This window comes from Arvicola amphibius, chromosome 1 (genome assembly GCF_903992535.2).
Source record: "Arvicola amphibius chromosome 1, mArvAmp1.2, whole genome shotgun sequence".
NCBI lineage: Eukaryota > Metazoa > Chordata > Mammalia > Rodentia > Cricetidae > Arvicola > Arvicola amphibius.
In genome coordinates this window covers 179,436,237-179,450,606 of record NC_052047.1, presented here as the reverse complement: position 1 = coordinate 179,450,606, position 14,370 = coordinate 179,436,237, and the positions used below count along the sequence as shown (strand labels likewise).

Below are 14,370 nucleotides of genomic sequence, written 5' to 3'. Positions count from 1 at the left end.
GAAGAGGCTGTTGGAGTGTTACCAAGCTCAGGCAGGCTAAAGGGAAGGGGACTTTGACAGCTAGCTGCAAGGGGGAGGGTTGTAGCACAGGTCTGAGGGGCACGGCTGAGGGGTGGGTGATTCCACAACAGTGTGTACTGTACAGCAGGGGTTCAGGGCTAACTGCATGCCCAGTTCAGCAGCAGGTGGGAACAGAGTGTCCTTCCATCAGCATTCCTGCAGCCTTAAGGTGTTAAATAGGACATGAAGAAAGGGATACAAAGGCATGTTGAAAAGTTCAGAGAGTGTAAGAGTTACCCAGAGACCTTGGAGCAGACAGAAAAGAAAGTAGAAAGACGTTCAAGTGCCAAAGTTATTGTTAGTTTCTGAAGTGCACAGTTAATATGAGTTTTCAAGTGGAGAGAGCATTTCCATCACCAGTGAAGGCCAGAGAGCCAAAATTGAGAGACCAGCATTCCCACATCTCTTGAAAGGCCAAAACAGGGATCTCTGGCACAGTGGAGTCCTCCCATACTCTAACACCAAGAGAAGCACCCCCCGCCCCAGTGGGTCCGAGAAGGAACCTGGCACCTCTAGACAGGGTTTCCAGATAGTTAAGAGCTGACACTGGATTCTACCAGTACAGCCACCAAAAGTGAAAGGAAAGCTTGCCAACCACACCAAACTGAACAGAATGTGTTTATCCAAACTGTAGGAATTTGGGGAGTTTAGGGAGAAACTCACCAGTAGACATTTTTTAATGGGGAAGGCTGGTGAACCCAACAACTTCCCAGAGCTGGGGTAGTAAACATGATTCTCATGCCAGCAGCTCTGCCATAAAGCTAAGTGCTCAGGGAACAAAGAGGGACAGAGACAGCTGACAAAGCAGAGGCTTTATAATCCTAGTCATGTCACTTAGCAGTTTAAAGTTTGGATCATACGCTCAGAAAAGGATGGTAATATGCAGTAATAATCATATTGAAGGAGAGAACCTCTAAACAGATCACAGTGTGTTTGAAAATGTTCATAGGCTTGGAAGAGAGAAGATAAAGGCTATATAAAAACAGTTTAAAATAAAAGGATAAAGTTCTTAAAGAGCGAGTAAAGTAATAAAAAAGAAAAAGGACACATAAAAAATGAAAACTACACAGAAAGTCAGGATCCTGTATGTTATTGTGTTGCCTGGAGATTTTGGCTGCTAGGACACACTGGATTATGAAGACTGCGAGATTAAACCAAGCTATATCTTGTGAAAATGTCTTGACTTCAAACTTGAAGTCAAAAGGTAAACTGTTATGGGGCAGCGATTATGATTTTATTTCCACAGGAAATGAGAGTCTGTGGATTCAGTACAAGTTGAAAAAAAAATCAGGTGTGATCGAGGAAGATCCCTGAAGTCCTGACTACAGACAAAAAGAAATCAACCTTAAAGAACTACAAGATATATAATGCATATTTTACTTGCGCAAACATATAACAAAAAAATCACCATTGACTAACATGTGTACAACACACAGTCTGCGTTTGTATTAATACAGATATATATGTTACCTTTAAAAGTCTATTATTTTCTGGGAAGGAAAAAAAATAAGATTTGAGTAAATTGGGAGTGTGGGGGTCACAGGAGAGAGTAGAAGGGAGAGAGGAGGAAAGGAGGGGAGCAGGGAAAATGTATAACTCAATAAAAACAAAACAACCAAAAAACAGTTTATGTATTTTCCGAACAAGGAGACCAGATGTCAATAAAAATGAATGACCCAAGTGATCTAAAATCTCAAAATCCCTCTGTAACAAAATCCTCAGAATTATGCATCCAAACCAGCTTCAAGGACACTAGCTGAGCTGATCCAGTCTCACAAAATACTCCAATCAGGACTTGACCAAAATCCTAAACTTGACCATTTTCTTCAGGTCCCCCAAAGATTATCAGTACACCCAATCAACAGGATATAGTCTAGAGAACTATGCCCACATTCCCCAAAAAAATGGCTTATGGATGTTTATTATCATTTATGGGGGTTTGGTTGTAAGTTGTTATTGGTAATGGTCAGGAAAAAAGGCTAGAAAAAAGGATTAGATTTAATGATCTTGTTCTACAAATAAAAGGGGGATATAGGAATGGTAGGAAAAAGGGTAGATTATTGAATCTATATTTAAACCATATATATTAAACCAAAAAAAAAGCAACCACTCCCCGGAGTGGGGAGACTCTCACTCAAGTCTCAGGATAACACGACCCCCCAGGAACTCATGAGAGACCATTCTTGATGCAATCACACGAGGTTTATTGACCTAGAGCTGAAACTCATTTCCCATGCAGGGGTAGAGGAGTTCGACCCCGAGTAGCTGGAAACAACCTAGATGCTCTGCAACTGAAGAATGGATAAAGAAAATGTGGCACATTTACATTCTTTACAAATAGATCTTTCACTTCCTTGGTTAGTGTCACCCCAAGATACTTTATGCTATTTGCACAATTACTTATATTTTGCTTTTATACACACAGTTGGATTTTCTCTGCTGTATGCTATTCATGGCTATTTTTTCTATTGCTCAGAGACCTTGTTGTATTGCTTTTATTCATTGATATTTTTTGCTTATTTTAAAATAAGGATAATCATTTTCACAGAGAACATAAAATATTTTGGGGTAACTCTAACCAAGTAAGTAAAAGGCAAGCATGACAAAATTTTAAATCTTTAAAGAAAGAAATTGAAGATATCAGAAGATGGGAAGATCCTCAAGACTCTTGAGTCAGTAGGACCAATATAGTAAAACTGGCCAACCTACCAAAAGCAATCTACAGATTCATTGACATCTCCATTAAAATTTCAACACAATTCTTTACAGACCTTGAAAGAACAATCCCAAACTTCATAGATGTCTATGAACAAACAAAAAACCAAGATGGCTATAACAAGCCTAAACAATAAAAGAACTTCTGGAAGTTATCACCATCCCTGATTTCAAGCCATACTACATAGATATAGTAATTAAAAACATACCAGTATTGAAAAAACAGGTGCATTGACCAGTATAACCTAATCAAAGACCCAGACACAAATCCACACACCTAGGGACACTTCATTTTTTATGAAGAAGCCAGATATATACAATTGCAAAAAAGATAGCACCTTCAACAAATGTTGCTGGTCTAACCATGAAGCATGTATAAGAATGCAAATAGATTCATATGTATCACTCTGAACAAAATTAACGCTGTGGAATATTTGTTTAATGATGCAAAGATATGTTGCATTCTTTTATGTTGTGCCATGAGCCTTTCCAGAGGAGCAGCAAGTTGCTCAGAATATGGCATTTAAAATATTTTAAGAATTTAGGAGTTTTCATGACAGTGAGACACATCTTCTCCTGGCAACACCAATTACTTCAAGAGGATGATGGGCATTGAAGAGGCTCCTTATGGAGTTCATAGCCATTTGGGCAAGAAACTGTTCTTGCCTGAACTGCTTGATGTTATGCTGTATGAACTAGACATGCAGGACCCACAGAAAAATGACTGTTGAATTTGTCTAAAGGTGAGATAGTCCTTTGGGGTTCCTGCTTTATGAAAGAACTGCCAGACATTCTATAGGACACAGAAGAAAGTGACTGACAGACTGCCAGTATAGGTGGAACTATCTTTGAAATTTTCTGCTTCAAGGAAAAGTCTGTCAGATACTGTGGGCCTGTAGGCTGAAGATAGATACTCTGTTACAGAAGAACTTTGGGTGACTGTCCGGGCAGCGGGCAGCAGGCAGAAAGATGTCTTTGTCAAATCTAGAGTTTTGGGTGCTGCTTACAATTCACTTCCTGTTAACTTAGGTAATATTATATCCTTCTGGAGTCTTTGATGAAGTTGAAGAATAGATAATTATAATTGTTTTCCTTAGTTATGATAAAATATAAAGTAGATATAAATGTTGTAATTGTAATTCTTGCTTGATACCTGTTTTGTTATATGTAATATTGTGATGTTAAAGTTAAAAACCTTCCTTTTTATCAGCCGGACTGGGAAGGAACAAGCATAGAATCAAACTAGTCCCTCTAAATGGCACCAGGATTTATCCCTACTGCTTGTACTGGCTTTTTGGGAACCTATTCTCTTTGGATGGATACTTTGCTCAGCATAGATATAGTAGGGAGGGTCATGGATCTTCCCCAATGCAATGTGGGAAGCAAGAGTGGATGGGGGTGGGGTGAAAAGTATGTGAAGGGAATGGGAGAAAGGGAGAGAGTGGGGACTTGGATTGGTAGTTTGTTTTCTTTATAAAAAATTTTAAAACCCTCCTTTTTATTTAGACAGAAAAGGGGAAGTAATGTGGGAGGTGATATATGCTGTGAATATGTTTTGTTGCCATTGGTTAATAAAGAAGCTGCTTTCGGCCAATGGCTTAAAAGAGTAAAGCCAGGCTTAAAGAGATAGCAAGAGGGAGTAGGCGGAGTCAGAGAAAAGCCATGAAGCAGCCAGAGAAGAAAGATGTGAGCTGCTAGCCGGAACTTTGTTGGTAGGCCATGAGCTCATAGTAAAGTATCAAATAATAGAAATGGGTTAATTTAAGATGTAAGAACTTGCTAGGAAAAAAAATAAAAAAAAATAAAAATAAAAATAAAAAAGAACTTGCTAGGAATACACTAGAGTCATTAGCCAAGCAGTGTTTAATTGATATAGTTTTGTGTTATTATTTCAGTGCTGAGCAGCCAGGAACAAACAAGCAGACTCCCTTAACACCTTCCTCTTTCATTTTTGAGTTCTTAACTATAATTGTCTTTGAGTAGACTTGAACTGAACTTGAATAGTGAGTGACCTTGAACTTCCTGTATCTGTAGATCTATAACCTTTTATAGACCTGGGAGAAGTATTTTAATAAGTTTATTTTTTATTTTATATCCCAGTCACAATTTCCCCTTCTTCCTCTCCTCCCAGTCCCTCCCCTCACCTCCACCCTTCTGTTTCCAATCCCCCAATCCACTCCTTCTGTGGATTTCTGTGTAGGAAAGGATAGGTTTCCCATGAGTAACAAAGGAATATTAGTTGCAGTAAAACTAAGTCAAGGAGAGCCAGCATAAGGAGTAGGGTCCCAAAAGGCAGTAAAAGAGTTGAAAACAGCCCCTGCTCCCACTGTTGGGAATCCCACAAGAAGAACAAGTTACACAACTGTAACATATGCACAGTGCCTAGGTCAGTCCATGCAGGCTCCCTGAATATTGGTTCAGTCCCTGGGAGAATTTGTTACTAATCGTTCTTTTAGTAAGCCTTCTCCTGCTTTGATATTCTCAAGTCTTTTTGGAGCCTCAGTAACTTAAATATTTATTCTTTAAATATTGTACCAAAGTTCCCATAATCCTTCAGCCATTCTTCATTCCATTTTTCTTTTTCTCTTCCAAATGTGTATTTTTTTTCAAATAGCCTATTTTTGTCCCATTTGATCTGTCTTACAACTGGTGCCATTTACCCAATTTTTTTTAATTCAGCTAATATACTCTTCAGCTAAGGGATTTGTCTGATGTGGTGCTATTTTTGTTTGTCAACTTGATTACATCTGGAATTAGCCAAAACCAATAATGGAAGGCATACCTGTGAGGGATTTTTGTTTAATCTAAAGTAGGAAGATCTATTTGTATCTACATCTATGAGGTAGGAAGACACACCTTTAATACAAATCCTTCAAGCTGGGAAAACCCACCTCTAATATAGGTCACATATTCTGCTGGAAACCTGTTAAAAAAAATGGAAGAAGGAAGTTTTTGCTCTTTGTCTGCTTGTTATTGCCTTGCTAGCAAGTCCATCCCTTTACTGGCATTAGGACCTACTTCTTCAGGATTCCAGCATGTACTGAAGACCAGCATCCACCTCATAGACGAGTAACTATTGGATTCTTGTACCATCTGTTGGTAGACAACCAGTGTTAGACCAGTTGGACTATGGCCTCTAAGTAATTCTAATAAATGCCTGTTCTATATATAGAAAAAGGTTCGTTCTATAAGTTCTGTTACTCTAGATGATGCTGAGTAATACATCTGGTTTTCAATGCTTATATCTCTTTGCTAAGGTTCTCTGGCAGAGTACAGAACCATTTAACCATGTGTTCTTAAAGGTATTGAGTTCCTCTCCTCATAGGACTCCCATACTGGTTTGATCTTGTCAATTTCTGACATCTAATTTAGACCGTTGGGAAAGATGAAGAAAAAAAGATATCTTAAAAGCTCAACATGCCTATGGTGTGCCAAATGATCTAAGAACTGAAAGATTGAGTGTTTCGGTCTTCACAATCTAGTTTTGTTAGTCCCTATCTTTCCAGGAATAAGTTGGTTTCAACCTGTAGTCACTTCTACTACCTCAGCACTAGGCAGCATCCAAATCCGGTTTGTTTTTCCTGTGTTGGGATGACATATCTTCTTTCAGAACTAGAGAGTAATCCAGGCTCAGACTTGAACCATAATGTTGTATGGTTCAGAATGAACAAGTATAATATCTAGAAAGGGTATCCATCCCCACCAGCTCCTTCCTGGGACTGGCATAGAACCAGATGCTTCATCAATTCATGAGCTTATGGTGAGACACTGCAGATTTTGCCTAGAACAGGGTGGAGTCACTATTAATGAATCAGTTCCAAGTTCCTAGGCCACCTTCATGGCAATAAACACCACTAAGTCATGTTAGGCTCTGAGCCCATAGCTTGAAAACCATAGCACCTGGATAGATCCAAGGTTCATGATTGTCTGAGCTGAGGAAGACTTGTGACCTAAGATCTCAGTATCAGCCACAAGTGGTGTTGGCTGGAACAGAGTCCAGTAACATGGGTCACATCTTTTTCCCTGGCACTGGGTTTGTCCCAGGTACAAGAAAGCCTGGCGGTATGAGTTATAGGATCTCCTCAGTGCTGGGTTTCATCAAGTTGGCACTAGGTCCCATCACATTCATGTACTGACTCCCTTGCTCTCTCCCACACCAACCCCAGCCAATAAGGTCCCATGCATACTATGATGGCCCAGTTTGGTGTTGGCCTGTGCTAAAACTGATAGTTATTCAAGCCAAAAATACAAATAGGTTCCACCAGGAGCAGGTTCCTCCCTAGTGTTGGAGAAATTCTAGAGCTCTATCTGCAAACGCTGACTCAATAGGAGTTATGTTGTCAGGAGGTAGGACACTGTATAAACAGTCTTTTCGAGTATCAAAGCTGGATAGCTAAGTCAGGTCATACCAGCATCTTGGTCACTGGAACCCTCAATCTGAGGGGAGGTCTCAGGCTCACTGTGCATCTGGCCATGATGTAGACTAAAGCTGAAGTCAGTTTCAGCAGAATGCAGGTTTCTACCTGACACTGGAGCACATCCACAGAATGCCCTATGAGCTCTGGCCTGGGTGTGCAGGGGGTGGGGGGCGACTTCGGCTTCTACCTCATGCAGTCACTTCAAAACCATGAGAAAGAGATCAGGAAAACAATCCCATTCACAATAGCTCTTTAACAGTACGACAATATAACAGACCTACAGAGGAAGTGAAAGACCTCTACAACAAAAATTTAACACTAAAAAATAAAATTGAGTAGAACATACAAAGACAGAAAGACTTCCTGTTCTCATAGGTCAGCAGAATTGATATTATGAAAAAGGCTGCATTAGTGGAAGTGAGCTGTGATTAGGTGCAATCCTCATCAAAATTCTAATGTGAGTTTTCACAGAGATAGGAAAAAATCCTAAAATTCATATGAAACCACAAAAAGACCCTGAAAACCCAAAGCAATACTTAACAAAAAGATTGATGTAATTAATCAAAATACTTGATTTCCAATTACACTGCAGGGATATAGTAACAAACGCAGTATAATGGTGATACAAAAACAGACATGTAGACCTGTGGACTAGTACAGAAGCCAAAAAAATAAGCCTACGCAGCTATAGCAACCCAGGTTTTTGTTTGGTTTTGTTTTGTTTTTAAAGGTTTTTTTGTTTTTGTTTTGGGTTTTCCGAGAACAGGGTTTCTCTGTGTACTTTTTTTTCAAAGAATTGTTTATTTATTATGTATGCAGTATTCTCAGTATTCTGTCTGCATGTATGTCTGCAGGCCAGAAGAGGACACCAGATCTCATTACAGATGGTTGTGACCTACCATGTAGTTGCTGGGAATTGAACTTAGGACCTTTGGAAGAGCAGGCAGTGCTCTTAACCGCTGAGCCATCTCTCCAATCCAGCAACCAAGGTTTTTAAAAAGTTGACAAAACAAAGAATTTCAATTCCTACCTATTACTACCAATTCATAGTTTTTCTGTTTCATTTTAATTTCATAATCCCCATCTTAATAGATGAAAGATGATATTCCATTATGATACTAACTTTACTTTTTTATTCTTTATATGAATTATGCACAAAGAAGCCTAAAAAATGACCCATCGGTTAAAAACGCCTTTTATTTTGAACCAAGAAGAGCAGAGATGGCTCTTGGTTGAACGGCTCTGCATTACATTCATAACATGCTAATAACTCAGATATTACAATTAGTACAGGACATGGTCAATACAAGTGTTACAGCCTGGAGAGGGCAGTGGGTGATCACTCAGGAAAATCTTCCTAAAGAAGGATGGATGCCCCCCCCCCAAAAAAAGAAAGAAATAACTTGAGCCGGGCGGTGGTGGCGCACGCCTTTAATCCCAGCACTCGGGAGGCAGAGGCAGGCGGATCTCTGAGTTCGAGGCCAGCCTGGTCTACGAGAGCTAGCTCCAGGACAGGCTCTAGAAACTACAGGGAAACCCTGTCTCGAAAAACCAAAAAAAAAAAAAAAAAGAAGAAGAAGAAGGATGGATGCTCACTGGATTGTGAGCAGGGGAGGGAGAGATGTGAGAGAATAAATGAGAGAGATATCCCTAATAGTGGGAAGGAGGATGACCATGCCTCTGGGAAGAAGTCACAGACACCTGCATAGCAACAGCCAGTCTGCTCTTTAACGAGGAATGAAATACAGCTGGTATGAAGGTGGCACGCGGCCAAAAGTACTGGCCACTGGAGTAGTTTCAATGTCCTTTGTATCAACCGGTGATTTCAGATCGAAATTCTGTACAATGGTGGTCAGAAACAGAAACAGCTCCATGCGAGCCAGAGCCTCTCCCACGCACATTCGCTTTCCTGAAAAACAAAAGCAAACTCAGAGGATTCCCTCCTTACAGTGGGTGATGAACTGTTATAAAGGCAGTCATTAAGTGTTTGACTCTTTTTTTATGGTACATATCCATTTATTAATAATGTTTTTACATCAGGAGATTGATGGCATTGGTCATTATCCAAACCTAGAAAGGAGAGTATATCGTTCAATAATATGTGGTCTGCTTTGTCCTTGTTTCCTTACTTTAAAGAGTTTCATATTCAGCTATGTGCCTTTCTAAAACTTTAGATTGACTTCTTGGGTTTCTCACCTCAAAGGTATCTAACAAAAACATCTTAGTCCAACTTTGTTATTTTCAAAGCTTTGTTTCAGCTGCAATGCACTCCAAGGCCTGTAAACACATCTCCCAACATTAAGGTTAAAAGAATTTAAACTAGCTGGGCTTGGGACTCAGCTGTGAGTCATGAACTTGAGCTACAATCCACACAGCTCCTTAGGTGAGATTCACAGTCTCTGGCTGTGAAATATATTTTTGTATTTATTTTTACTTATCAAAACTCTGTATAAGCCATCATTACTATTAACAAATTAGACAGTATAGTTTAGGGAGGAGTCATCCTCTTAATAACCCACAGGTAAAATACCCAGTAGAATGGGATGTTTCCAAGAGATAAACATATTATATTACAGGCGGTGGAGATCTCCCCATGTCCACTCACACCATGCTAGACACCAGAGAAAGAAAACTGCAGAAAACATGTAAAGGCACAGCAGAAGCAAAAGACATTCCGGAGTCTGTAGTCTCAGATTCACTAAGCTTCGACAGTTCAAAACTCATCAGAAGTAAGAGGGTAGAGCCTTACATGCATCTAGAGGAAGAGTTTTAGACAAACAAATAGCAAAATCTAAGTCCAGAGACCAGGGTTGCCTGACCTGAGAAATGGAATAAGAACAGCGTGACTGGCATGGAGCCTAGGAGAATCATAGAGGATAAAATCAGAGATGATGCCAGATCCATAGTTAGCAGTGAGAACTGAAACCTCAGTGGGAGCCCTCGGATGATTTCGTGGAGACAGAAGCTGTAGTACAACTTCTGTATTACACGGGCTATGCTGGGGACGTCTAGGGAGTGGTCTGGAAAGGGAGACATTGGATTTGTAGCAAGACAAGATTACGAACAAAAGCATAAGCAAACAGTGATGGTGCCTTAGCCAACAGTGGTAGAGCACATGCGCTAGAAATCAATTTTATAATTTTTTATATAAATTAGTTACATCTGCCATGACTTATTGACAAGATAGCTGTAGAATGTGACAGAAATGTCCAAGGTTTAGCCTCAATGAGTAGAGGTTGAGATTCAGGTGGAATGGGTTTGATTTGGGAAACCATGACCAACACCAGGCATTCTGTTTGAAATACACAGTAAGGATTCAAGCAGAAGCGACAGTAGCCATTTAAACACACGAATTTAAACATCAGAAGAACTGAACAAGCTAGAGGTTTAAATGTAACATCGCCGTAAAAAATGGATGGCCTGTGAAACCAAGAGTGGGCAGAAATAGAAAAGAAAATTCGAGAGTTGAAGTTGATTCCTGGAACTCCAACACGTTAAAGGATGAGAGATGAAGAATCAGCGAAGGACCAGAGCAGAAGAGGTAGGGAGAGCTAACGTGTGATGCTGTGACATCTGACTAGACACTGCGTGCTCGCTGTGCCTAGTTAAGTGTTTGACTCTTAAATGGTGAGTGAGTGAGTCAAACACACAATGACAAAATGAACAGAGATGCACACAACATTGGACACAATGCCATCTACTTACTGTCTGGCTTTCGTGGGCACCCTTCATTCCTTAAATGTTTTTATAAGCTCCACATCACAACTTTAATAACGATTCCTACAGTAGAACTATCCTTTGACCTTTCAAGTTGACATCAGTCTTCTAGTGACACATTCACGTCACTGCTCTAATTGCCAAAGGTGCAAGTGTCAAAGGGATCCTGACACTAAGTTCCATTTGTGTCTATTCAAGTTTACCTGTCTATATAATTTCCTCACTTCAGATGCATCTCCTGCAGTTACCCTCTGAGGTAGGATCCAAACGCCTTGGCCTGGACCTTCACATTCTCTTTTCTGTCTGATACTCAATGCCATGCCTCTCCCTCCTCAGCTCCATTCACGGCTCCCTTCCCCAATCTCCAGCCCCATAAAGCTTCAGGCTTCATCATTTGATTAAGAAGTGCTGCTCTAATACTTTCCTGAAGACCCACTATATGTGCCATTTCTTTAGGACCCTTTGTGACCCTGACTCCCAGGCTTCCTCACTGTCCCTGCTTTCATAGTAGTGTGGACCACTTGAACATGATGCTGTGTCATCTTTTGCCTCTCTGCCCAAATATGAGTACCCTAAAAAGAAGGGCGAGCCCTTCTTTTGAAAATGTACAATGCAGACCCACAGGAAAGTCATAAAAACACACGGCAAAAAATGAATGTGACTCTGTGTCCATAGACTCAGGACACATAATATGCAGGGAAATTGAACATCCAAGATGGAGGATCATAAGTAAAGGAAACTCTAGGGAACCAGAATCACTACAGAGTGTCCATCCACATTCTTAAGGTCTTTTTCAACCTACCTTCTCATCATGTTCTAGTCTCCTACGTCTACGGAAAATGTCTCCTCCTGTACTTTATTTCCTCCGTACAGTTCCCTGCCTCCTCTTCTTTCCTTACTTCTTTCCTCCCTGTGAGTCATCCAACTTCCCTCTATCCTGTTCGAATACTCCCATGGATATAATAGAACAGGTTGTGAGCAACTTCCCCTCTGACCTCGCCAGAAACCCAAGCTTCCCTCTCTCACAGAACCAGTCCAACTGGATTACAGCACCCTGTTGACTCACCTGCTTCCCTAACTCAGGAGTGAGTCTCTCCAGAGCCCATTACATTCTCTAGGGCACTTGGTTTCTCAGAGATGACTGGGAATGGACTGAGACACTTTTCTCATGCAGGTGAGGACGGTCTAAATGAGGTTCACTTCCAAGAGGAGCACTTAGGAAGGGTAGAGGTAAATGCAGAAGCAGAATTCAACTGACCTATGTTCTCGTTTTCTCGGTTTAAAACATAGGCTGGATATTCTCATGTATGGGCATCGGGAGTCTTGCTCCTGAGGCTAGGCTGAGCAAACCCACCTGTCCCTGAGGACATGGCAGATGATCCAATTTATCTCAAAACCGTAACTTGTAGAATCATGCCTTGTGTTGGGCTGGAGAGATGGCTCAGAGGTTAAGAGCATTGCTTGCTCTTCCAAAGGTCCTGAGTTCAATTCCCAGCAACCACATGGTGGCTCACAACCATCTGTAATGGGGTCTGGTGCTCTCTTCTGGCCTTCAGGCATACACACAGACAGAATATTGTATACGTAATAAATAAATAAATATTTAAAAAAAGAATCATGCCTTGTGGTACATGTTTCTAGTGCCAAATATTCAGACAGCTGGAACAAGAAGCTTGAGTTCAGGAGTCTAAGGTCAGCTTAGACAACATAGTGCCCCCCGAAAAAGATTTAGCTTGTACCTGAAGTACAAATAGAAATAAATTCATTTACCTGTTGAGAAAGGCATAAAGTAGTCACTCTTCTTAAAGTTTCCTTTCTCATCCAGAAAATGGCCAGGATCAAATATTTGGGGGTTGGGAAATTCTTTGTCATCATGTAGCACAGAAGTCAGTGATGTGACTAAGTCTGTGCCCTGAAAATTACAAACAAAAGCATGTGATAAAGAATTCAATGCGTGGAGGGCTGGCAAGGTGGCTCAACGGGTAAAGACTTGCAGGGAAGCCTGAAAACCTGAGTTTGACCACCAGATCCAGTCCCAGAAGGCGAAAAAAAAAAAAACTGACTCATGCAAGTGGTCCTCTGACTTCAAACACACACACACACACACACACACACACACACATTCAATAAATAAATGTAATTTTAAAAATTAACAATGAAATAAAATGCTATCATAGCTTCTTTTCAACACTGTCTTAGACATCCTCATTCATGAAGCAATAAGAACACTATATACTTCAAAGTTAGTTCTAAAAATTGAAGACACAATAAAGGCTCCAGAAAAAAAGGAGTTCTTTAAAGTGAAAGAGATATCAGTTCATAAGAAAAAATGTGAGGATATATGGAGCTCACAGGTCACAATAAATTACAGACAAATTCGAAATTCTTTAACATTGTAAAGGAATGGAATACAAATCCTATCTTTACTATGAATGGCAAAAAAACAGTCAAAAATTATAAATGTTTAAGTATGTTCAAATATAAGCAAAGGACAAAGAATATGGCATTCAAATCAAATTGTGGGGCCATAGTTCAGTGTAACAACACTTAGTTGATGTGTGCAAGGCCTTGGGTTCAATATCCAGCACTACAAAGAAAAGAAAAGGAAATAAAAATGATAAATTTTTAAAACATGCATGAGCAAGGTGGCACATGGCCATAGCCTAGCACTGAAAGGCAGAAATATGGAAATCATTTAAATTCAAAAGACCGGGGACAACATCAACAAAACAGTGAGACCCTGACTCAAATTTTTTAAAATGCTCAAAATGTAGGAAAAAATATGTATATATGCAGGGTCTTCTATTGGGCTATTTTCTGTTTCCCTTTTGGTTTGTTTGCTTATTTGTTTATCTCTTTTTAAATTTTATCAGCATGTTAAGTTGCCATTTCAACATATCATGATGAATCAAAAATTTACTTTTCCATACAAGACAAAATCTATAGTAGACACACACACACAAAATAAGCAATAATTCAAAACATGCTTACACACCTTTTGGGTAAACCATGTTGCCACAAAAGATGTGTTTAAAAGAATGAAAAAGAGAGCTGGAGAGATGGCTCAGAGGTTAAGAGCACTGCCTGCTTTACCAGAGTTCCCGAATTCAATTCCCAACAACCACATGGTGGCTCACAACCATCTGTAATGAGACCTGGTACCCTCTTCTAGCAGGCAGACCTACATGCAGGCAGAACACTGTATACATAATAAATAAATATATATTTTAAAAATAAAATTTTAGAAAAAAAAAGAGAGAGAACAAATAAAGAAGCTATAATTAGACCAGAAAATAAATGATAATTGGAAGGCACTGTTTTTCCATGCTTACCCTAATTATATATGAAATTCTCAAATTAAAATACCATATCATGAGAAACATAATGTTCAAAAAAATATATTGTTAGTTTACTTCACCTATAGGTATGTATATAAACTGAAAGAGATGCAATAAAATGG

General features: G+C 39.7%; 1 protein-coding gene across 2 annotated transcripts in view; it reads right to left on the bottom strand.

Moving 5' to 3' along the window:
• LOC119818815 (cytochrome P450 2C55) overlaps positions 1-14,370 on the bottom strand; it is a 32,970-nt gene that overhangs the window by 3,654 nt on the left and 14,946 nt on the right. Inside the window, exons 8-9 of one of the 2 annotated variants that reach the window (XM_038336600.1) lie at positions 12,681-12,822; positions 8,900-9,102 (exon numbers count right to left, since the gene is read on the bottom strand). In XM_038336600.1, the coding sequence (XP_038192528.1) occupies positions 8,921-9,102; positions 12,681-12,822 (324 nt within the window). In that variant the 3' untranslated portion in view covers positions 8,900-8,920. Of the gene's footprint in view, positions 1-8,899; positions 9,103-12,680; positions 12,823-14,370 lie in introns of those variants that run through there. The other variant, XM_038336609.1, reaches the window with a different exon arrangement.